General features: G+C 36.2%; 5 protein-coding genes across 8 annotated transcripts in view; 3 read left to right on the forward strand and 2 right to left on the reverse strand.

The window, feature by feature from the left end:
• Window positions 1-72: 72 nt before the first annotated feature.
• LOC110372819 (ragulator complex protein LAMTOR4 homolog) lies at window positions 73-734 on the forward strand. Of its 2 annotated transcripts, none has more exons than XM_021329797.3 (3): window positions 73-219; window positions 291-429; window positions 575-734. In XM_021329797.3, exons 2-3 carry the CDS (start codon window positions 296-298, stop codon window positions 732-734), a joined length of 294 nt encoding a protein of 97 aa, XP_021185472.2. In that variant the 5' UTR covers window positions 73-219; window positions 291-295. The 2 variants fall into 2 exon arrangements, with proteins under 2 accessions (XP_021185472.2, XP_063892034.1); XM_064035964.1 differs by having other exon boundaries at window positions 163-208.
• Window positions 735-753: 19 nt separating this feature from the next.
• LOC110372818 (protein RFT1 homolog) lies at window positions 754-2,527 on the forward strand. The gene has a single exon (XM_021329796.3). It carries the CDS (start codon window positions 754-756, stop codon window positions 2,428-2,430), a length of 1,677 nt encoding a protein of 558 aa, XP_021185471.3. The 3' UTR covers window positions 2,431-2,527.
• Window positions 2,513-5,459, reverse strand: LOC110372869 (vacuolar fusion protein CCZ1 homolog). Its single transcript, XM_021329880.3, has 11 exons — window positions 5,263-5,459; window positions 5,042-5,139; window positions 4,747-4,837; window positions 4,450-4,515; window positions 4,231-4,356; window positions 3,979-4,151; window positions 3,627-3,901; window positions 3,374-3,558; window positions 3,211-3,296; window positions 3,008-3,135; window positions 2,513-2,764 (listed from the first exon to the last, which is right to left on the reverse strand). Exons 1-11 carry the CDS (start codon window positions 5,332-5,334, stop codon window positions 2,706-2,708), a joined length of 1,359 nt encoding a protein of 452 aa, XP_021185555.2. The 5' UTR covers window positions 5,335-5,459; the 3' UTR covers window positions 2,513-2,705.
• A 291-nt stretch (window positions 5,460-5,750) lies between these two features.
• Window positions 5,751-10,518, forward strand: LOC110372836 (EF-hand domain-containing family member C2). Its single transcript, XM_021329821.3, has 16 exons — window positions 5,751-5,892; window positions 6,137-6,292; window positions 6,498-6,648; window positions 6,743-6,855; window positions 6,939-7,028; window positions 7,108-7,184; window positions 7,286-7,451; window positions 7,542-7,704; window positions 7,811-7,994; window positions 8,076-8,226; window positions 8,305-8,493; window positions 8,582-8,727; window positions 8,809-8,925; window positions 9,044-9,223; window positions 9,490-9,631; window positions 9,984-10,518. Exons 1-16 carry the CDS (start codon window positions 5,836-5,838, stop codon window positions 10,089-10,091), a joined length of 2,190 nt encoding a protein of 729 aa, XP_021185496.1. The 5' UTR covers window positions 5,751-5,835; the 3' UTR covers window positions 10,092-10,518.
• A 421-nt stretch (window positions 10,519-10,939) lies between these two features.
• The window catches only part of Mol (moladietz), a 48,426-nt gene continuing 36,745 nt past the window's right edge, over window positions 10,940-22,620 (reverse strand). For 2 of the 3 annotated variants that reach the window (XM_021329832.3, XM_021329831.3), the window contains 9 exons: window positions 18,029-18,205; window positions 15,480-15,537; window positions 14,179-14,316; window positions 13,826-14,051; window positions 13,453-13,664; window positions 13,075-13,255; window positions 12,620-12,775; window positions 12,214-12,330; window positions 10,940-11,961 (listed from right to left, as the gene is read on the reverse strand). In XM_021329832.3, coding sequence (XP_021185507.1) covers window positions 11,913-11,961; window positions 12,214-12,330; window positions 12,620-12,775; window positions 13,075-13,255; window positions 13,453-13,664; window positions 13,826-14,051; window positions 14,179-14,316; window positions 15,480-15,537; window positions 18,029-18,193 — 1,302 coding nt within the window. In that variant the 5' untranslated portion in view covers window positions 18,194-18,205 and the 3' untranslated portion in view covers window positions 10,940-11,912. Of the gene's footprint in view, window positions 11,962-12,142; window positions 12,331-12,619; window positions 12,776-13,074; window positions 13,256-13,452; window positions 13,665-13,825; window positions 14,052-14,178; window positions 14,317-15,479; window positions 15,538-18,028; window positions 18,206-22,620 lie in introns of all 3 variants that reach the window. The other variant, XM_049838386.2, reaches the window with a different exon arrangement.

Genomic DNA, 22,620 nt, shown 5'->3' on the forward strand with positions numbered 1-22,620 from the left:
AAAAAAGCGCTAAAAAGTGAGCGATGTATTTATAAAATAATAGGACGTAAAGTCTCAAATAATAGGACGTGCGAGGCCCATGTCCGGGTTTTAAAACCGACTATTATAATAGATTAACTTGAATGTTGCAATCCCTAGATTGCCATGGTGTATATTATGAAGCATGTCAAATTGACAATGTCAACCATACATTTATTATCATCTGATTGTACGTGTGAGGTAAATTGGAACATTTTTAGAGTCGTCATTCTGTAATATTTAGAGTTTTCAAATTGTTTTGATTATTGCAGTTATAATGGAAAAGATACCTGATCAGATTGGTTACTTGGTTTTAACAGAGGACGGGGCTGTCCTTGAATCTGGTGGGGAATTAGAAAACGACGAACGTGTTGCTACTATAATAACTGATCTCATCTCCTTATCCAATAAGTAAGCACATTTTAATTACGTGTTTTTTGTATCCTCTGAGTCACTAGCTAACAGGAGCGACGTGGGCTTTGTTTTTATTTTATTTTAATAATACACCCATATGGAAGGCAATATTGATAATAATGGATTGATATTTTATTTACAGAGTTGATCCACTAGCATTTGGACCGAATGAACAGTTCAAGAAGATATCTATAACGTATGATGACCATTGGTTTGTAATATGTCTCTCCAATAAGAAGATCTATGTTGTGAAGCGCAGCATACAACCAAGTATCAGTGAAGGGAATGCTATAAATGTATGAGATTGAGGAGTGAACAACCATGGGTCGAAACTTGTTAATGAGTAGCCTTGAGAACGCATCATTTAATATTATATTTCAAATTCTATTTAGATGTGTAACATTTGTGATTAATGCATGGGTAATCAGGAATGTTGGACATGAAGTTCTTGGTATCATGAATGTAAGACTGCTACTGCTTGAGAGTACTATACTATTCCTCAGCAGGGAACCATTTAATAGAGCATGTCTAGGACAAAAAGATGAGTTCAGCTGGAGGCAACTAATAAATCAAATCTGGCTGTCAGTACCTGTGAGTTGTGTTCTGTCTATAGTTTTTGTATACATATGGTTACACTTGTTACCACTGGGTCACCCAGAACATGCAACTCAATATACATTTGGTTGCTGGAGTGTGGCATTGTCATGTGTTCTAGAGTTATGTTCTGCTAATGTAGTTTTAGTGGCACAACTGTTTTGTTTCATCAAGTTAAAAGTTGCCCTAGATACTTTGCATATTTTTATAAGAACTTTACTCTTCTTATCCATTGTAATATATGACAGGTCTCTTGCACTCGTAGCATTTTCTGTTGCACAAGTTGGAAGCATAGGAGCTATAGTAGTTAGTTACTACATATTCTTTTATTGGTACATTAAAAATAAACCACTTTATGCAAAAGGAGCTCTTAAAAGCAAAGTAGTTCCAGAACCAGTGTTGCATAGCTTGTATGACAATATGGATGACTTTCAATTCACATCTCTTAGAGACTTCTTGCCAAAATATGTTGGATCAGTGAATACATCATTCAGTAAAAAGTTAAGCACATTGACTCTAAGTTTTGCTAAACAAGGTGTAGTGAAACAACTTCTAACAGAGGGAGAAAAATATGTGATGTCAGTGAGCCCTGTCATGACTTTCAGTGAGCAGGCTACATATGATGTTGTCAACAACTTGGGCAGCTTGGCTGCAAGGTTTGTCTTTAGACCCATTGAAGATAGCAGTTACTTCTACTTTACCCAAATGGTGAGCAGAGAATTACCACTTCATAAACAAGATCAAAGTAAAATTCAAGAATCATGTACAGTATTATCACAAGTTTGTAAAACAGTTAGTTCAATTGGCTTAATAGTTCTAGTATTTGGACAAAGCTATGCAAGAACATTACTTTTGTTGTATGGGGGAGAGTCATTTGTTGAGAGTGGGCTGCCTGTACAGTTATTGAGAAGTCATTGCTTAGCTATTGTTTTATTGGCAGTAAACGGAGTCACAGAATGCTATGCATTTGCCACAATGACCAGTGCACAGCTGAACAGTTATAATTATTTAATGGTACTATTTTCAATAAGCTTTCTTTTATTATCATATGTTTTAACATATATTTTTGGACCAGTAGGTTTTATTATATCTAATTGTATTAATATGTTTGCTAGGATAGTTCATAGTGTTCATTTCATCAGCAATAAATACAAAGAAACTGATTACAAGCCATTAGAAGGGCTTTATGTTGGTAAATTCTTTTTGTTAACTTTGTTTGTTGCTGGTTGCGTTTGTAAAGTCTCAGAGAATAAGTTATCACGTGACTCTGTAACCCTTCATATATTTATTGGAGCTATATCACTATTTTTTGTCCTAATGGCATGGGGGTATGAAAATAGAGACCTTGTTATAAAAGTGTATAAAAAAGTATTGAAAAAAGAAGACAAAGTTTCTCTTGACTAGCATTCAATGATTGTTAAGCTACTATGAGTATACATTACCAATGTTAAAGTAAAATTAACTATATTAAATAATTATAAACATGTTATAAGACAAACAAGTTGTTTTATTTTTTATATAAAATACATTTATAGGTAGGTAACAAGATAACATTATTTACATAGCATTTGCATAATCATCCAATAATATAAATAAGAAGAACTTAGTCTGTTGCTAGTTGATTGAGATAATTTGAATACCTAATACGTTTTCCTTTAAACTCCAGAAATTCGTAGTATTTACATAGGATAAAAGAATATCCCCTTCATTTGAGCTTCACATATCCGGCGTACTTCATCTGCAAATAAAATTAGCCATAAAATGTTGCGATCATGAGTGCATGTTATAATTATAGTTATGAAGTAATGCAATGATAACATAGTGGATAGCTGATAATAAAAATGTGGTATCTGTACTAGTATTACATTTCAAGGCTATGTTCTATATTCCGTTGTATGTCGGAGCGCAGATATACGTGGGACACAATTGATTTTCTTTTTAGTTAGCGACATATAAGAGCATATTGAACATTGTCTTATACCTGCTATTTCCTTGAGATTGGCATTCTTCTCTTGTATGATAACATAAAACTCTCTGTCGTTAGATGCCTTCCCTGTGATCCAGTACTCGTCTGGAGTTTTGATTATTATTTCTCCATAGTTTCCAAGGCTGATGACAAATGTATGTTTAGTTACATAATTTTGTTATTTAGTAACAGTTAGATTGAATTTAGATTTGTCTCACCTTTCTTTCTCAGAGTGTATATTTGAAATTATACTTAAAACTTCAGGCTTAATTGCAGCAGATGGGTGTAATTTGCTCATTGGTGGCTGAAAAAGAATTTATTTCAAATGTATTAATCATGTCAGATATTTATAAATACATGATGCATGCTAGTGTTACTTACAGAGCTTTTAAATGCTAAATTCAATCTATTGAAATACACAAATTTGTGTTCAGAGATAGCCAGCTGTGCAGTTTGTAGTGCATGTAATGTGCATTGCTCGCTTATAGTAGATGCTATACCAGAGAGCTGGGGTCCAATAAATGCATCCAGTGATCTGAACATTTCGAATTGTAGTTCCACATCAACTGTAAATAAAATGAGGAGATTAAAGATCTATTTAAAATAAATAGATACTCTTGTCTTCCAAACTCACCATCAACCGTGAAACAAACAGTAGCACTCATAGTTCTATAGATGACCAAATAATACTGTTTAGTTTCCAAGTCATCTTCTTTCATGACGTGTACTTTCACCAGTTTCTGCAAGTCCTCTTGGCTGTGGATACCTTCAGGCGGATGGATGAACCGGCCATGTCTCTGGGCGGCTGCTACTGCACCTCCTTGGATCTCCTTCTCAACTTGTCTTGGTAGTAATGACTGCACCAAGTATTGGTATAAAGTTAACATGTCTTGTGTTGCTAAACCATTCCTGTGAAGATTTAGAAGTTCATTATATTTTTTTTGCACAAGCTTATATTATATCAATGAAGTATTGATAATACTTACCAAATAAGTTGTTCATTGTAAATAAAAGAAATGCATTTGAACTGTGGGTAATTAACTTCTAATATGTCAATGAAGCAGAGCACTTTGAAGAATGAGTTCTTGTCCAAAGGCAAATAGTTGATGCCTTGAATAACATCTGTGATGTCATTTGACAGATTTCTTGAAGTTATGTACTGAAAAATATGAAATATAGTAATTATAATTATAAGAAATAGTTTTTACTAATTATAAACAAAACAAAGTCTAGCTTACAGGAGTGAAGAATTGGTCACAAACTGTGTATATTTCCTCAGTTGTATAGTCCTTGAAAAGTCCTTTGAACATTCTGAACATCTTGTAAGCAGATTTGAGTAACTCAAACATCACAGAGGGATCAACCTGGAAATTCAAATTAAATATTAACAACATATAGATCCAATTAAGCTAATAACATGATCAATTAAAAAGTAATCAAAACTAGTTTATCCTTACAACATCAGCTCCTCGACTTTCGCCAATGGCCGACAATGCCTTTGTTGTGTATGGTATTCTGACAACCTGAAATAAAATGCAAGAATTATTTCACTTAATAAGTAATTATTATATATAAAAAACTTATTAAAAACAATATTGTAGGGTACCTTAATGAAAAATTCTGGTAAAATCTAAACTAAATTTTTGTCTGACTTTGTTTAATGGCATGCTAATATTGGTTTTTGAGACAAAAGGAATACTTAATATGAGAACATTGTTTTCAAGTATTAAATTTAAATAAAAAAGTTGCAGTACCAAAACCATCCAATATCCTTTTTCTGGTTGATAGAAGATATATCTTTTTGTCTGTGTCTGTAAAGCTTCACAAGGTTCTGATGAAAAAGTTCTGGAAAAAAAAGTGCAAAATGTATATATCCATTTGACTAACCATTACTTGTAGTGATCATCATCATCATTTAAATAATATGTCTTAAATTAATGATATATTCTATTGACTGGCAGTCATTTAAGAGATCAAAATATTTTGGTTCCTCTTTTTTTGTAAAATAAGGAAAATAAATAACCCAGTACAGCAAAAGTATTTACTTACAGCATGAATTTGACTACAGCTTCACATAGCCCGACTTGCATCTTCTGGGTATCAGCACTCGCCTGGCTAGGATGATAGAATAATATCCTTTGTAGCTCCTGAAATGATGAATTGTGTGAACTGATGAATTGTGCAGATATTTCATTGCTTAAGTAACACAGTAAAATATTATTTATCATTCTATAAACAGTAAAAAACAAATACTATGATTAAAAACTTACATCGCCTTCCCGGGGCCCAAAACTAGAGTTAAAAATAAAGAAAGAATTAATTTTAGTTTTTACGTCAATCATTTTTTAAGATTTTGATACTTCTGAAGAATTAAGACCACAAAATGTTAAATAATTTCAGGTTTATTTTATCAAAACATAAAACTGCATCAAACTTTGTCAATCGTTCACACTTGACACTGACTTTGATACTGTTTGACACATCGTTGTCATGAGTTTTTTGGCGCAGGTATGGCGCAGGTTGTGTTGCGTTTTGTTTACTTTTCTAACACAAAAATTGTATAAATCGTTGCAACATTTTCTAATGCTGCTCAAATATTAATATAACTAATTTTGCATTTTTACACATAAATTTATATTGTTACAAAAATACATGTTTTATTCGTGTTTAGTCTTTGAGAAATGTAGAGTACTTACTTATTAATTTGCGTTGCCATAGTAACTTATAAGATATTATTTTGTTATTATAAATGTTTTAAATTGTTTTGATTTTTAGGGACTTCTACTTGGATTTTTAAATTAAATTAATAAACTAGATTTGGGGCTTTGATTAAAGCTTGAATCATGTCGATTCGAAATCCAGCACTCCCGCTCCTGCCGGGCTACTCAACAAACCCAATGGTAAGTATTTTGTAGAAGGCGTAAGAGTATATACATAGTTTGAGGGTTTCTTGTTAAATGTGTATGAAACAAAGTTAACGCCTATGTTGAACGAGGGAAACACTTTTGCCTAGTTCTGTTGTTTTCGGGGTAGCTTAGATAATCTACTGCCCTTCTCCTGAACTAATGCCATTAGTAGTGCCAGTTGTTGGAATATTAAAAAATCACACAATCTATATTTCTTCTGTTATTTTCTTAATTTTAGATAGGGAAGAAAAGCTTCGGAGTTCGCCCTATATTTACGACTATTGATAATGTGAACATGTTGATTGACAAACCGGAGGGAGTTAACAGAGTACCTTCTTTGTACTGTCGGAAACAAGCGCCGGATCTACCCACATGGATTATGTATGATAAGCACGTAAGGACTAAAGCTAATACCTAACTTTTAAAGTAGTCAAAAGTTTTTACTTCTGCTGTAGTGAAAAACGTTGTTATGCTAGTCATGCAGTAGGTAGGTACATAAGTAAAGTCAAAGTTGAGCGGTAAAAGAAAGTTATTTCTCTGAATGTGCACCTAAATGTGGTCCTAATTTCCTTGATGTCTATAATTTTACATGTCTATAGATTCTACGCTTCCAAGCTTTTTTCCAACAAACGTTACACGAAAATCGCATGGGAAATCATATATTGCGAAAGGTTAACATCTTATTCTACCTTGAAGATGGCACTATTAAGGTGATGGAGCCGAAAACGGATAACAGTGGTTTAACACAAGGTATTTCACATTATAAAAACATGTAAACGTAATTTGTTAGAATAAAAGATTTTTTATATGTATTTAAAAAAATATTGCTTATTTACTTACATAGGAACATTGATCAGCCGTCAAAGGATTCGTCTTCCATTTAGTTATGACTTGTACTACGATGTTCTTGACCTAAATATTGGCCTGGAAGTTACATTCTTCGGCAAAAACTTTAAGGTAACGTTTTCTACGTCATAGTTAGTGATATTTATTACACAAGCCCATTATAAAATTATATTTATTTCTTTTATATGTTTTAGATCGTTAATTGTGATAACTTCACGAGAGTGTTTTTGAATCGTCTCGGTATCAATGTGCCAGATCCGATACCATATCCAGATGCCATCGAAGTAAGTGCTATTTATTGAACATGCAGATATGTACGTGCAAAAATAATACACGTTATTTGTTAAATCGTTTTTATTTTAGAGAACATTGGACAACAGAAAACCTCCAAAACATAGACCATTCAAACAGTTTTTGGATTTTGATAGGCAAGTCTTGAGGTGAGATTAAAATATTTTCGTAAATGCGCGAAAAACAGTTTCTGGATTTGTTGCAGAACATGGTTAACATAGGTTGAAGCATAAGTTTATATCCATTATAGGTTCTACGGCTACTGGGATGACCGTGACTCGGAATTCGGTACATTACACAACTTGGAGATACATTACTTTTTAGCAGATGATACCATTGAGATCAAAGAAACTTTATCCGCAAACTCTGGAATGGAAGCTGGTCCGATGTTTCTAAAGAGAATGCGTTTGCCTCGGGTATGTCATTGTAAAGGTACCTATATTATGCAGGTGGATTTTGGTCCTTATTAGCATCTTATTTTCCTGTGTGCTTTTACGAAATTTTAGAAAATACCACCCAGGATAGAAATGACTGGAGGTCCACTAGTGCCCTCTTACAGTCCTGCGGATTTAAGCATTGGCGCAGTTCTCAACGTGTTCGGGCGTAATGTAGTGCTTACCGATTGTGATCCTTTCACTAAAGAGTATTATCGTGTCACATATGGGTTTGGTAAGTGGTTTGATGATCTGTCTTTTTTTTCTTTGATCACACGATCCGAAAATTAACTATATGTGATTTTAGTTCCCATTCTAATAATGATTCGCATACGTTTTAGATACCTTCACTACCTTAGCAATGCCACAAGACGATAGCAAGGAATGTATTAGTGCGAAGATGGCTGACCGTGAACTACCGCCGTGGAATGGATACGGCAGTTATGATGATTCCGCTGAAAACTGTCGCACAGTTGAGCCTAAGGCTCAGCATAGAGATTTTATTAAATTTCTGAATAAGGACAGGTAAGAATCAATGGTAGGCACGCTGAAATTTGAAAATCTTCCATCTGTTTATTAATTTCTATCTGATTTCCATTTTCACAGAATTGGATTTGATTCGCACGTGCTGCGTTTTTCAGCTCGACTTATAAGTGACAATCCAGACGATATTCGACGCTACTTCATCATTAAATACTTCTTGTGTGATGATACTATTGGCGTTTTCGAACTCGGCGAGCGCAACTCAGGTTTCTTGGTGAGAAAAGTGTTCTACGGTAGTCATAGTCTGCTTACCTTATTTCAAGTCTTCACTAAAATATACTTTTTTGAATAGGGTGGCAAATTCTTCCGACGTGAAAAAATGTATCTTCCAGACGTAGATTTCTTTGTGCCAAAAGAGCCTCCGGCTTATACAGACAAAGACATGTGGGTGGGCAATGAGCTGGTTGTCAACAAGCATCGATTCCGACTCATTGCTGCTGACGAATATGCACTGCGGTATATGGAACTTCATGCTGAGCAGGTGAACTTCTGTCTTCCAAATAAAATGACGTAGCTTACATAACCCTTTAAAACGTTCATTGACCGCAATTATTTATCCATCATATCAGTATCCGATGGCGAACATCGCTTTGATCATGGACAAGATTCGTCGTACACTGGCTTCTCAAGAAAATGGCTATAAGAATTTCGTAGCAAAATACATGGAAGCTGTAGTCCCGGATATGAGAGATCTCATGACTGTAAGATGTTTCAAGTAAGTTTCTCAAACTTCTGCAGATTGTCGTACGATATTTTTGTACTACTTACTTGAAGCTTAAATTTTATTTACTTGTAGACAAGCGTTGAAAGAAATAATGTGCGAGAAGATGACTGAACACGAGTTTGTGACGTTGATTCGATATTTCCGTGGTGATCCTGGGAAAGAGAGCACACAACGTCGGGAGATGGTCAGGTATGATCATGGACCTTAAAATAACAAGATTTAAAAAATATAAGTAGAATTGAGTAAATCTTTATTCGTTAAGTCCGCAACATTATTTTAAGAGGTTGTTTCATTTTCATTCTGACAGGTCTCTGGTGTTCACTGAGTTAACCCGTGGCTTGTGGGACGACCGGGAGCGCTTACGCGAGGGTCTGATGCACGCTGATGCGACCGGTTCGGGCGTCTTGTCCGTAGAGCGCATGCGTCAGTTGCTTCGTGCTCATCGCCTGCCAATCAACACCGATCTTCTGGATTGTATGCTATCAGTGTAAGTTACGTGACAATAGATTTTAAGGCACAACTGTTGGGCATAAAAGTTGGTCTATACTTGGCAACTTTAAGAAAGTTAACTTTATATAAAGAGCTGCTCTTTTTTTAAGACCGTCAACTCACTCTCAAATCTTCTGTTGTTCCATTGGTCTATCCGTCTGGTCGTCGTTTTTTTGCCATCTAACATACCATCTTACATTCAAGAGGTGAAGATTTGTCATGCATTTTATTCATTTATCACTTATTTTCTATGCCATTTGGCAGGTTACTCAAAGACGAAAACTGCAATATACAATACGAGGATATGATGTCGTTCCTGGACTTCCAGACTCGTCCAGTGTTTAACCTCTCAGAGGCTGATTACCAGAAAGTCGTCCGGCATGCACCACCCCTCAAGGATACTGAGGTAAAGTGGCTTAACAAATTATCCTCTTGCTGCCATGGAAAAGCTCTAGTTAAGTAAATGATGGACATAATACGTACCTATGTTCTAGCTAGCATCTTTTCTTGAACTTTTGAAGGCGCACAATTTGGCTTAGGTACTTACATGCTTTTTGCGTAAAACAATGTTTTCTTGCGCCTTGAAATTTTTTCATTGAAGATTCCCTCTTTTGGTCGTAGGGAAATGAGAGGGGTTTTTTTTCAGAAAAAATAATAGGTACTATAAATACTTCCTGCTAAATGCTTGTTTCTAAGATTATGCCTTGCTTTCAATAGGTAAGCAAGATTTCCCATTATTTTGCATGATTCTTTTGCAGTGTAAGCTATGGGCTGAAGCGGAGCGGGAGATTCAAAGTGGCTACGTGAACTGGAGCGCGTTCCTCTGCCAGTTAAATCTCGATCACCTCGTCAAGGAACAGTCCTAGATAAGTATTTTTAATAGATAACTATAAAAATAAATACATCTGTATTGTACTCTAGTCAAATCTTTAGGATATATTGGTCAACTTCTATTTCTTTTACATACTTAGCTAGTATTTTTTCTGCTTTAGGTTTTTTTTTTAAATCATGACTTCTTTCGTTAAGCCCTTAAATTAGACGATGCGGTTACATGAGATAAGCCAACTATATCTAGAACAGGTTGCATTATTTGTGAGGACTGAAATGTAGAATATGGTAAATAAGGAAAAACCTTAGGAAAGGTATTTAAAACATTTTAATAAATATTCCGAGTTCTCGCAAAACTTCACCTAGATTTCCAATATCTCTCATGTAACGTGTTTAAAATAGCGAAGGGTTTATTTTATTTATAGGTACGAATTATCATGTATTTAGGTGATTTTTTAAGAGACTTTAATCGGAAGTATTAAAATAATTTATTAAAAAATAGGAAATCTAATGAGTACACCTGATGTAGATATAAATTAATTTACATAATTATGTATTTTAACATTTGTAAATATGTTTGTCTGTTTTTGTGTGATTAAAATCATATTGTGTCTTTCCTTTGTCTTCTCATTAGAGACCTGTTATAATTAATTTCCTGAACTAGCTTGCGCTAGCGGTTTCAACCGTGTTCCGTAGGAACTACTCAGCCAGCCTGGATAAAAGTAGCTTATAACCTTCTTCGATAAACAGGAACGTTAAGGATTTCTTTCTCGAAGAAGTTCTTGTCTATCGCTTGTAGAATACCTTTAGGCACGTCAATACTAGGTATGCAGACATGTATTGGGTACATGGTACATGTATTACGGGGGATAAACAAAACACTGTCCAAGTTTCGAATTTGTATAATTATTTTTTCGATCACAATAAATACGATTTAAATCATTCACTCTGCATCTCACTATAGTTACAATTAAAATACATATAGGTACAATACACATTCACTGTTGCAAACACATCTTCACAACATTGAAAATGATCCGTGATGTAAGTAGTTAGGTCTAAAGTGACGTAGAAATATAATTGTGATTGTTGTTACACATGGCTACTCACCACACTCACACATCCAACTACAATTGAATATTAATTAAATAAATAACTTAAATCTAAAAGTACACCTAAATGACTTCGTTCTAATAATAGAATACCGAATTGTTTAATTGATTCGATGTCATTTATTTTAATTGATATGTCGTTATTAACTTTAATGTTCTGTAGTAATATTAACTTTAACTCAATGTCAAGTCTAATGATTTTAGTATCTACAAGATCTTTTTATGGTTATGAATTAATTTCTGTGTTATTTCACACTTGTCTCTTGTAGTAGTATTACATGGCACAAAGCATTCACTTGTGTCGATGCAGTCAAACATAATTATTACTCATATTATCTCACAAGAGGTATAAACAATTATTTCCTAGGTATTTAATTTATGACACTGGACGGATTCGTTAAACATAATTTAGATACCTAACTATAATGTACATATTTACAGTTTTTATTATAGTCAATCAACTGGCTCATTTTTTTTAGATTCCCTTTAAACATATAGGATTATTAACGTAGTTACTTTTCCAGTAGTTTTCATATTTTGAGATATTTCACACTTTGATTATGGCCGGTAATTTGTGAAGCTGCTAAAGTACTCTAAGTCTATATCACTAAACAATTTTGTTTCTAATTCGTTTTTTTTTCACCATTATATTGTAGGTCCGTAGAGATCAGTAACGTTCAGATGACGTATCGCCAGCTACACTTATTATAGTTTCAGTGTAATTAAACTATGTTTTTGTTACACTAATCACCACATGTCCTTCACTCTCTCTGCCGCTGGTATTTGTGGACGGTACCTGAAAACAATACGAAGTTATAATGGATAGGTAATTCAATTGTTATACCCAAATGAATTCGACAATGCAATGGTAGTTACGTCTGACTTAAAGCAAAAATGTATTTATTTATTTAAAGATGATAAGTTGGAGGTTGAACGATGATGGCGAAGCTGATTTGCGTATTTGCAGAAATACTCACTTTACAAAGTAAATTCAGCAAGCAGCGTTTACTTAACATAGCGACAAGACTGAGAAGTACTCGTAATGTACCTATGCGCAGGGATGGAAGGCGTTGACGCCGGGAGCGCTCCCGAAGCCAGTGGCGACATCCTGATACCGGAACTGTTACCATTTATGCTTGACCCCAGACTCGACGCCGAGTCCGCTCTGAAAACAAAATTATTCCTCTATATATCTCAATGAAGACACAACAAAAGAAGCAGACTACAATTTGTGCTACAAAGTAGGTAGGAAGGAACCAGTTTGTTTTGTTATCATTCAGAGATCCGGATACTTTACTGTCTGTTTTAGCTTTGTTTCATTTTACACTCGGTCTTTCAACATTTACAATTTCGCTACAAACTAGTGAAACGGACACCGTGATACCTTCCTTCGGACAAGTTCCTAGAACTCTTTTATCGATTAGTTTACATAACATTGTAGTGTGTAGATTTACCTATCAATTTGTCTTCTGAAGAGCGGATACCTCCATGGTGAGTTAGGTTTCCTCTGCTCATGCTGGTAGGCGGGATTGTCTCGACCCCTCTCGTTTTCGTTAACTACTGCCATTGAGACATGGCCATCTGTGTCACGGGTCTTTGATGACAGTCTTCTGTAATGTTCAAAAGCACTTGAGTTAGAGGCAGAAGAACAGGCTCTTTATACTAGAAGTCTTTTCTCGTTGGTAGCTAGAAATTTGAATAACACGTTTAGAGCTGACGCAATAATCGGCAATAGTTCTATCTTGGTTCTTTTAACCATATCCGAATCCATTTAACGAAACTGTCAATCAAAAAATTGGTGCAATTTCAGGAATCATCATTATCATCTTTATACTAGAAGTCATTGTAACTTAGGTACATTGTGAGCTTGATTAAAAATATTTTTTAAAGGTTATTTGCTAATACCCACCTAAGTATCCTAGTGGGTAATGACGCTTGTGTCTGCGGCCTGGCTCGCTGCCGGCTGTCCACGATGAGCACGTGTCTATCGTACGGCGTATCGTAGTCCACTTCTAATACTGTGGAGAACCGGTGCGGCCACACCAGATCCAGGATTGCAATTATTAAACCTACTCCCAGGCATATACATCCTGAAACGATAAACATTATATTATATTACTAAGAGACTAAAGAACTAAGAACCATCATGGAATAGTGTTTTTTCGTCTCCGTCACAATTTACATGGCGTTTTACTATAGTATTCTCAAGAGGGTCTGGTTTTGTAAATCTCCTCGAGTTATAATATTGTTTTGGGTAATCCAAGAAGCCTGGTATAACCAGCTGTACCTGCTATCAACACCAGCCAGAAGCACCATCCCAGCGAGAAGAACAGCATAGCTCCGTCTAGGCGTACGACTAGAGGCGCGTGAGGCAGAGACGCCCAGTAGCCCCCTGCGGCCGCGCATAGCGTCACGCCTAACGTGGCCATGGCGTATGCGCCGTACCGAGGCACTACTACCAGCAGCAGGTTCATTAGTAGCCACAGAGCTAGCGCCGTCCTGGAATATACGAACACAGGATATAAATGCTACTGAAATCTTTTTGGGGATATAACAATAAGTACTAACGATTAGAAATAAAGAGATTTCCTTTGGATCCAAGACAAATTGATATCACTATCTCTCGCAAATTATAATAGAGATGGTATTAACAATCATACCATAGCAATGTGGAAGTAGTGTAGCCCGCAGCGCGGTACTTAGCTCCCCAATCGAAGCCTTCATGTTGCACGGCGAAGTGTTCCGCGACTGATAGCAGAGGGAATGGCAAGCCTCGCGTCAGACCATCCCGGTAGAACTCCTGGATAGCCCCGGCCTCCTCCCAGCGGAACTGCTCGTTGTAGTCTACACCCGGGTCTCCTACGCTCGTGTTGCCCCAAGACAGGGCTAGAATCATAGAATTACCAAAACAATATAAAAGTTCTTCGATGATGTAAACGGATTTGTGAGCGTAGATCAGCGATTGGTTAAACTGTCTTTTTTGCTGTTGATGATGACATTGGACTAATCGTACCGGTGAGCGTGACGTTGACGTGGCCGAGCCCCACGTGCACGGCGAGCCAGCAGTCCAGGCGCTCTGCGGAGAAGGCGCGGTAGGCGGCGCGCGCCACGCGGGCCCCCGACACGTGCCACGACGACCCGTGTTTACAAACTGGAACCAATATTATAAAAACATTGACAAGAACTCGCAGACAATGCGCCACGCATATAACTTCATATAAAAGGTAAGCAGGGAGATAAAAGGCTTGACTTGAATAAGATATTAAAATTAAAATATGGTGATCTTTAGATCTCTTGACCTAATACAAGTAATTTCGGTTCTGTGTAATGGACTACGAATGCTGAGATTTGGATCACCGATATTGCAGACAGGAGAAACTTTCCTGCTTGAATTATCCAGTCCAGTCCCGTAATGGCATTTGTGAACTTTGCATACAACACAGTATTGCCATGTACCGTTATTAAAATTATCGCAACCGGAATATCTCGGTACTCACATTGAATTTATAATGAATCGGTGGCGGTATGATGTGGAACAGTGAAATTGTCCTCGGGTGTATTAAGCGTCCGACTGTAGGAGATGAAATGTACGCACGAGGTGCGGACCAAAAATTGCGTTTGACACACGAAAATCGCGGTCAATGGCAAAAGGCAAGTTGGTTTCACCACTCGAACGGCCACCCGAAAACAATGGCAGATTCATTACAAAAGTTTTACAAAATCTTTAATAAACCGTTGCATCTGCTTAATTTGATTATGGTGACGAGAACACACAGACGCATTAGAAATACACCAACGAACGATTGCGATTCATAAATCTTCTTACACAGAACAGATTCCTTTTGTTTCATTTATCAATTTCTAAATATCTTTCAATTTCTGGATGGGTCCTACGGGAAATAAGCATCTCAATGTACTTGTCAATTATTGTTAAGTATCTATCTACAATTTATTTCGTTGCTCATAGTAAGTAGGTCTCTATAAATCGTACCGATAATTTATGTTTCCTCACGATTTCGTAGATATTTCGACATTTACGAAACACTTTAGTCTAAGTAAATAAAATTTTACTTATTTGAATAAATAATCTTGTTACTTGTTTTTAAGCAATGTACTTGTGTTTTAATTAAGTGTCCATTAGAATTTTCATGGCAAATGAGAGTAATTAAGTCGTTAAAATCGTTTCCAAGGCTAAAACGTCTGCTGCAATGATTGACGTTTGTGGTGGAAATATTTATGCTGCAAAAAATCGCTGCGGTTTTGTCTTACTAATTGCGAACAAAGAAAGTGGAAAGTTGGATATTCCATGCTTACCTAGAATGACGGTGCCGACGAAAAGACTAAGTGTGACTATCGTGAACGTTGAGAATCTCTGTAACAAACAATGGATAGGTCTTAATGCAGCTGTTATTAGTTGTATCTAGTAATTATTTACAGTTATGACGGCAGATGTCTCGTAAATAAAGCACTCTGTAGTTTGATCAGGTGGAGATGCTAGAAATAAATTTGAATATCATACGATAGATTTTTATACTCTTTTGTGAGAACAAGAGGTATTTATCTAATTTAGGTTACTAAAAAGGGCAGTGGGTAACGTGAACGCTTTTTGTGATATTAGATTTTCGATATGCAAAAGCTAGCATGAGTATCGAACTCATTGTTATCATTTAATTGTATCGGGAGTATGAATAGAGCATCGAATACTCGTATCAATCATCAGGAAGGTGAAGGATTGGCATTTCTGGATATTAAATCCATTCAAAGAAGTCTTTGAAGTCTAAATGGCTGAGGTGACTTTAATAACCATTAATATAACTTATTCATTCTCTATTCAACAATATTATAGTTATCTAAGTGAGACATCAAAGCGTAGCCCCTTGAACTACACTTCTGGACACATCTATTGGCCCACCTTAGAGTTTAGGTTTTGATGGCCCCTACCGAAATATGATTGCTAGATTGAACAAAAACTATTGATGCAGTTTTAAACCTGATACATTTTACCTTCTTTTTCGATCGTATTGTTTTAAATTTGAATTCAGAATACCATACGACATGGAGCTACGCCTAACAAGTCGGATATGTGCCTCGTTAAAGGCAATTGATTTTTGAATAAAAAACATGTTTTATCAAATAAAGGTTTAATTTAATAACGTGTGTTGTCTCCATAGGCATCTACCACAGCTCTCATACGATTAGGCATAGACTTTATCAACCGCTCTATGAAGTTTTGAGGGATCATCTCCCATTCCTCTTCTAAGGCAGTTTTCAACTCCTGCATCGTCTGGGCAACTGTCTGACGAGCCCTAACACGTCTTTTTAGCTCGTCCCACATGTGCTCAATGGGGTTCATGTCTGGGCTTCTGGCTGGCCAGTCCATAACTGTGATATTCACATCCCGAAGATATTCCCTGACGATGCCGGCCGCATGGGCTCTTGCATTATCATGCATAAAAAGAAAATTTGGGCCCACATAGTCCGCGTATGGTATCACGTGAGGACCTAAGCACTCAGGAATGTACCTTTCAGCATTTAATGTTGGCAGCCGTGGTCCTGTAACAACCTCAAGTTGAGTTTTGCCGCTCGCGGATATACCGCCCCAGACAGTCGTTGAGCCACCGCCATAAGCAACCCTCTCTTCAAAGCAGCATTGTGCGAAACGCTCTCCCTTACGTCGGTAGACCTTCTTCCTTCCATCATTGCCATGTAACACCATTTAGACTCATCAGAAAAGAGTACACGGCTCCAATCTTGCTGTGTCCAATTTAAATGACTGCGTGCGAAATGAAGGCGCGCTGTTCGGTGGGCTCTCGTTAGTTTGGGCCCATTAGCTGGCTTGTGTGGTACCATATCGCGTTCTTTTAACCTTCTGCGAACAATTCGAGCGCTCGCACATACTCCATGGAAGTCGCGAAGTTGATTTTGTATCTCAATGGAGGCAAGGTGACGATTTCTCAAGCTGGTCGTCACGATGAATCGATCCTGCCTTTCAGTTGTGACCCGAGATCGTGGCCTTCCTTGGCGACGAACAAAGCCGCCAGTCTCTAGGTACCTCCGATAAACATTTCGGACCGCAGATCGACTTAAATTAAGTTGAGCATTCACGTTTCTTTGGCTGTGTCCGGCCTGAATAAGTGCCACAGCTTGGGCGGCGACTTCAGGTGAAGTATCCATAGATTATTGAGAAAACCTCACCTAATGTTAAGAATAAGTAATGTTTGTTGCAAAACCAAAGATATCAATCACTTTTTTCAAGAATTAAATCCAAGTAAACCAATAAAACCAAGTTTTCTTAGTAATCGATTGTTTGATATCAACAAGCAGGCTCCAAATTGTCTCTTGTTTCTTTGAATTCTGTGTTCGAAATTCAAAAAATGACTATTGAATGAAATTGTGAATGTGCAAGGTTCAAAACTGCATAAAAACCTTTGCTCGACCTAATATAAAAATTTAGCTAGGACCAAACGAAACTGAAAATACGAGGTGGGCCTATAGATGTGTCCAGAAGTGTATTATCGGTGGGTATGATATATTTAGTCTGCCTCGTTGGAGCTAGTTTAATTGACCGATTTATTTAATATTTCTTTATGAATTCTATAATATGAAAGTATATCCGGAGTGTCATTTTATAGCAGTGGCCATAACAACCTCATTTTGCATCAGTATTTGGTTAAGCTAAAGGCTATCGATTTAGATGAAATCTGGCATGGAGATAAATTTCTAAATAAAGCAACTCGTATCCACGAGACTTAAGTTTCTAGGGCACAAATAAAACTTTTACAACATTTTCTCTCCTAGACAACAGAATAGTTATCAGGACACGAGAAATAGATTTATTTAAAACAACATATTAAGAATACAACCTCTTTCCTGATGCCGGGGAAGACAGCGAGGAAGGCGACGTAGAGCGTGAGCGCCGCTATGAGCAGCGCGAGCGCAGGCACGTCCGCGGCTACTGCCGTGCGGTTGTGGTACGCATATAGGGTCGGCCCGCCTTCCTCGCGGAACGCGTCGAACCACCCCTTCATCGCTCACCCAGCCTGGAACAATACATGTGGATATGTAGAGTATGTTTTATTATACTTAGTTTGTTTGAAAGAGTTACCGCGGCCGTGGTACATGAATGGCTTAAGAAGGAACAGTTAAACTGGAACGTTTTAGTCAGTAAGAGTCTGTACTCCCTCCCCACTACACGCTGATAATCTACAGTTTGAGGAGAGATTTCTCACATAAAAGGTATTTGTAATATGATTTTCATATGTCAGCTAAAACGTTATCATAGTTTGAGTTCGATCTGAAAATATTTGTAGCATAGAGAATCCACTTTAGGCAATATTTTAAATTAGCGTGTATATTTTATTGTCATCGTTTCTTTAATTCGGCATAAGTAATTTTTAATACTTTCAGGATTTTGCGGTACTTTTTTGTAAACCTATAAGAGTTGTTGAAATGAAAATAGCTATGAAAATAATATGTTTGACGACGTTCTCACAAGAATCCTCTCATAATGAGTCTCGTTAGTGTTACGATGGAACAGCATTGCTAACATTACGGTAAGGCTTAATAACCATATACTATGAGAAATACGATGATAATTAGGTCTCAAGTCTATTACAAACTTGAAGTTTATGATCCTTAGTTTCATAAAAATATGCAGAGTATCGTAACAATGTTACCAACTAGGCATCATAAATATTAACGTTGCTTAAATTGTTCCGGCTCAGTATTTTCAAAAAAAAAAAACGTGTCGAAATTTTTAGATTTATAGTGCAATAATATGTATATTAAATTATATAAAATAATGTGAAATCTTTATTTAGTAGACTTAGGTACTCTGGCCTAACAAAACTTAGAAAACCTTGTCACGACATGTTGTTTCAGACATACAAATCTAGAAGTTGTCACTTAAATCTCCTTAGAAACAAAATTTATTAGTTCGAATAACTGATCAATTCAATTAAATTCTCAATTTATTTTAATTAAACATCTCGTAAACCTACTTGTGTATAAATTGGTTTCGCAATAGCAAATATGATAATACTCTAAGCAACGTAATTAAAATCAAACATTACGTTCGAGGCGGTAAATTGAATAGCATTGGAACGTTATTTAAGATACATAAATACATTCCGTGTGTATTAGCATTAGTATTCAGATTGTATATATTAGGTACCTTATGATGATCATGCTTATGTTCACGTACATAATAATATTCTAATGCTGGTTTCAACAGTATGACAAGGGTTGGCGTGAAGTACTGGCTGACAGTCAGCTGTTCTAAAATGCTAATAAGGTGACTATAGTACTTGACATGAATATTCAGTGCAGTAGATTTATATGATGCCGTCTTATATATTTGTGCTAACATTAAATTTTATGAAATTAGCATTATAACTTCAAATCGCAGTTACAGCTTAAATTAAGTAGGTACCTTGACTTCCCATTTTGGTTAAATTATTGATGCAAGATGGGAAAACTTATTGGTATCTTTAATGTCTCATTAACATTTATTGGAGTTTTGTGTTTAGATATCTATACCGGAGGAGCTACTAAACTGCTACTGCATTAGGTATCGCATAAGCAACCAAGATCCTTTAAAAATTTGACGACAATTTTGGGATCAAACATAATGTAAAATTCTATAGGTGTATGTAATGGGATTACAATAAATAATAATTAATTCAGCAGAATGTAGCCCTATCGAAAGTACAACACCATCCAATGTTTAAACAAAAAAGGCTTTTTATAATTCAGAAACCAATTCGGAGTGTCGCAAAGAGTATCGTATCGGCGCGGTGACGCGGCCGGAATGCTGCTTGCGAAACCCGCCTCCGCATCGCGTCGCGACGCCTTGCCTTCGGGAAACGGATGTGTTGCACCTTACACTTTACGCCTTATGGTGCACTCAGTTCAGCCACTAATTAAATTATAAACTGCTCGCGATACAGAGATTGTACTCTTTGCGTAACGGACTCATTGAGTGTGAAATACGGAGCAAATGCGCGTTTAGTAAAAGCTGCAAGGACTACGATTGTGTGATTCGTATGCAGATAGATGTTGCTGCAATGTATCTGCATTTTGTTGAATGTTGCATCAAGAAAGACTGTACTTTTCTTTGGATTTATTCAAGGGTCGTATTTGGCATTTTAGTCTGTTTCTCATATGGTAAACACGCAGCGAAGAAAGTCTGCTTACTGACTAACATTAATTGAATAACATTTTGAGAGCTAAAACACATGCCTTCGGAGGGTCTTCTAAGAATATTTACCAAATTAAGTACTCCTAAACCGAATTAGGTACTTTCATTTTATTTCTAAGTAAGTACCAATACCAAAACTATTATGCGGATCTTTACAGAGGTATTTTAACGCGGTAAGGTTGTACGAATACCTCCTCAGCTATAGGTAATCGGCATGTTACCTGAGCCGGGTTGAATGACATCTGCTATTTCTACTTTAGTCCTACTCGTCTTACACCTGCGAATACACACCTACATTCTTTAAGAAGGCTTTCTGTCTATAAATAAAATAACTATAGTATTAATTACAGTCTGACTTCTGTTATTAAAACTATAGTTATTTTAATATATCCGCCATAACATCTTCGAAACCTTGAACTTAGTATTGGAAAATTCTCGAAATAATTATTGATATTGAATTTAAAAATCAATAACTTGGAATTGAATCCAATAACAAAATATTGACCTCTAACGAGATAAAGATCTTGACATAAATTGAGGTTTAGAGCGGCTTGTCGGAAGTCTGATGATAAGAGCAAAACATAGCAACACCGGAAGAGATTTCCCGGGACATACCACCGAGGTTGGGTTACTTTTTATTATACAGAGTATATTTAACCTTCATGGAGGAGAACTGGTTACGATTAAGGCCCTATTTACCAACTTCTCTGCTACATTCTTAAGCAATGTGAAATTATGTTTGTGTCTAAAGGCCTTACCTACTTACCTGATGACAACGAATTTATTATCATTACAGTTGATTAATGGTTTATATTTCCACAAACAGATTTAAACATATCGATTTAAAAGTAACTGAAGATTGAGAGGTTATTTTAACGGCTAATGAAGATGTTCAAGTACAGTCTCAACACGATACTATTTACTTCGTGCACTGAGTATATAATTTGACTTAGTCTGTTAGTTTATTACTTTTTGAAGCATTTGAGCGAGGTCTTTGTAAATACCTGATGAAAAACATTTCAATGATACACTTTTGTACTGAATGGGTATTTATATCTTAAAAATGTAATGCAAGCAAATACACAATTTAACATTTTTGGCTAAGACCATTGAAATAAAAACTTTTGTATCGGTACCCGTAAGGGTGGATTTTTAAGGATGAAACTAGATCACACTACCAAATATTTAGGTAGATTTTTATCAAAACCAGTTAAATAAAGAGCCTACAGATAATAAATATCAGGCTTAATACGTTGAAACTAGCATATTAGCATCAACGGAACTACATTGTTTCAATGGTCAATTTAGTTATCTATGGCAGTTTATTTTAAAACGAGGACGAACATAAATGTTCTGTTATTTTGCACAACTTTACTACATTTTTATGTTAATTGATTCGTTAAGGTTTTGCTCGCATAAGTTTGTTATTTGTTATATGAATTTTGGCCATGGCACTTGCATTGGATTTACCGGTAACAACAGTTTTAGTTACAAAGCATTCAAAAATATTTCATGTTTAGAATAGGAAATTAAAAAAATAATCCACTGTAAAGGTGCTGGTTACCGTATAAATTAAGTAAGTAGATAAGCACTTGCAATGTTTTTTCATAACGTTCGTCATTGTCAGTTAGGTCATGTAAAATTCCCAATTCGATCATACATGACAATTGGTACTCCAAATGGTTAGGTTTTCCCAAGCTTGAGGAAGCTCATTTATTTCGCCCACGCGGTGCAAAAGGTGTTATGCACAATAGCCCATACAATATGTTTCATTACTGTCAGCGCGCATTCCGAAGCTATTATACCGAAGTGGTTTGCAAAGTTCAAGGGTGAGCACCTGAACACTAAATTACAAGCATTATTGAGCTTTGAACACTCCGTTTAAATTGTCCCTTAATTCTTGTTTAATAACCAGTTGGCCTATAAATGAGATAATAATGTTCTTGTACATAAAACGAGCCTTACCGACTTTGCATGTTATTATGTAGATTATGCATATAATGGTATGGTCTACAATGATTACGTGTGATTTTCTTCCAGGTTGAAACATTCCTAGCGAGCATTTTTTACGTTTGTTACCGATACACCTAAGTATTGCAGTTTGTGCATCTAATGTGGATAGTTTCATGGGTATTGGCAGAGCGATTCGTTGCCAATAGTTACGTATATTGTAGCTTTCTCTTCGTATAGCTGAGTGATGTACGATGTCGACTGTTTGTAGATGCTTTTTGTGTCTCATTGTGTCCCCAATGTTGG

The sequence above is a fragment of the Helicoverpa armigera genome, chromosome 8, assembly GCF_030705265.1.
Source record: "Helicoverpa armigera isolate CAAS_96S chromosome 8, ASM3070526v1, whole genome shotgun sequence".
Classification (NCBI taxonomy): domain Eukaryota; kingdom Metazoa; phylum Arthropoda; class Insecta; order Lepidoptera; family Noctuidae; genus Helicoverpa; species Helicoverpa armigera.

Bases quoted from the DNA above. Each gene is read 5' to 3' on its own strand.
- LOC110372819 (XM_064035964.1), top strand. From the start codon at position 178: ATGTCAACCATACATTTATTATCATCTGATT. The intron at 209-290 runs GTACGTGTGAGG...TGATTATTGCAG, and splicing joins ACATTTATTATCATCTGATT to TTATAATGGAAAAGATACCT. The intron at 430-574 runs GTAAGCACATTT...TTTTATTTACAG, and splicing joins CTCATCTCCTTATCCAATAA to AGTTGATCCACTAGCATTTG.
- LOC110372836 (XM_021329821.3), top strand. From the start codon at position 5,836: ATGTCGATTCGAAATCCAGCACTCCCGCTCCTGCCGGGCTACTCAACA. The intron at 6,856-6,938 runs GTAACGTTTTCT...TATATGTTTTAG, and splicing joins TCTTCGGCAAAAACTTTAAG to ATCGTTAATTGTGATAACTT. The intron at 7,705-7,810 runs GTAAGTGGTTTG...CATACGTTTTAG, and splicing joins TCGTGTCACATATGGGTTTG to ATACCTTCACTACCTTAGCA.
- LOC110372818 (XM_021329796.3), top strand. From the start codon at position 754: ATGGGTCGAAACTTGTTAATGAGTAGCCTTGAGAACGCATCATTTAAT.
- LOC110372869 (XM_021329880.3), bottom strand. From the start codon at position 5,334: ATGATTGACGTAAAAACTAAAATTAATTCTTTCTTTATTTTTAACTCT. The intron at 4,152-4,230 runs GTAAGCTAGACT...CATATTTTTCAG, and splicing joins GTGACCAATTCTTCACTCCT to TACATAACTTCAAGAAATCT. The intron at 3,559-3,626 runs GTGAGTTTGGAA...TTTTATTTACAG, and splicing joins TGTTTGTTTCACGGTTGATG to TTGATGTGGAACTACAATTC.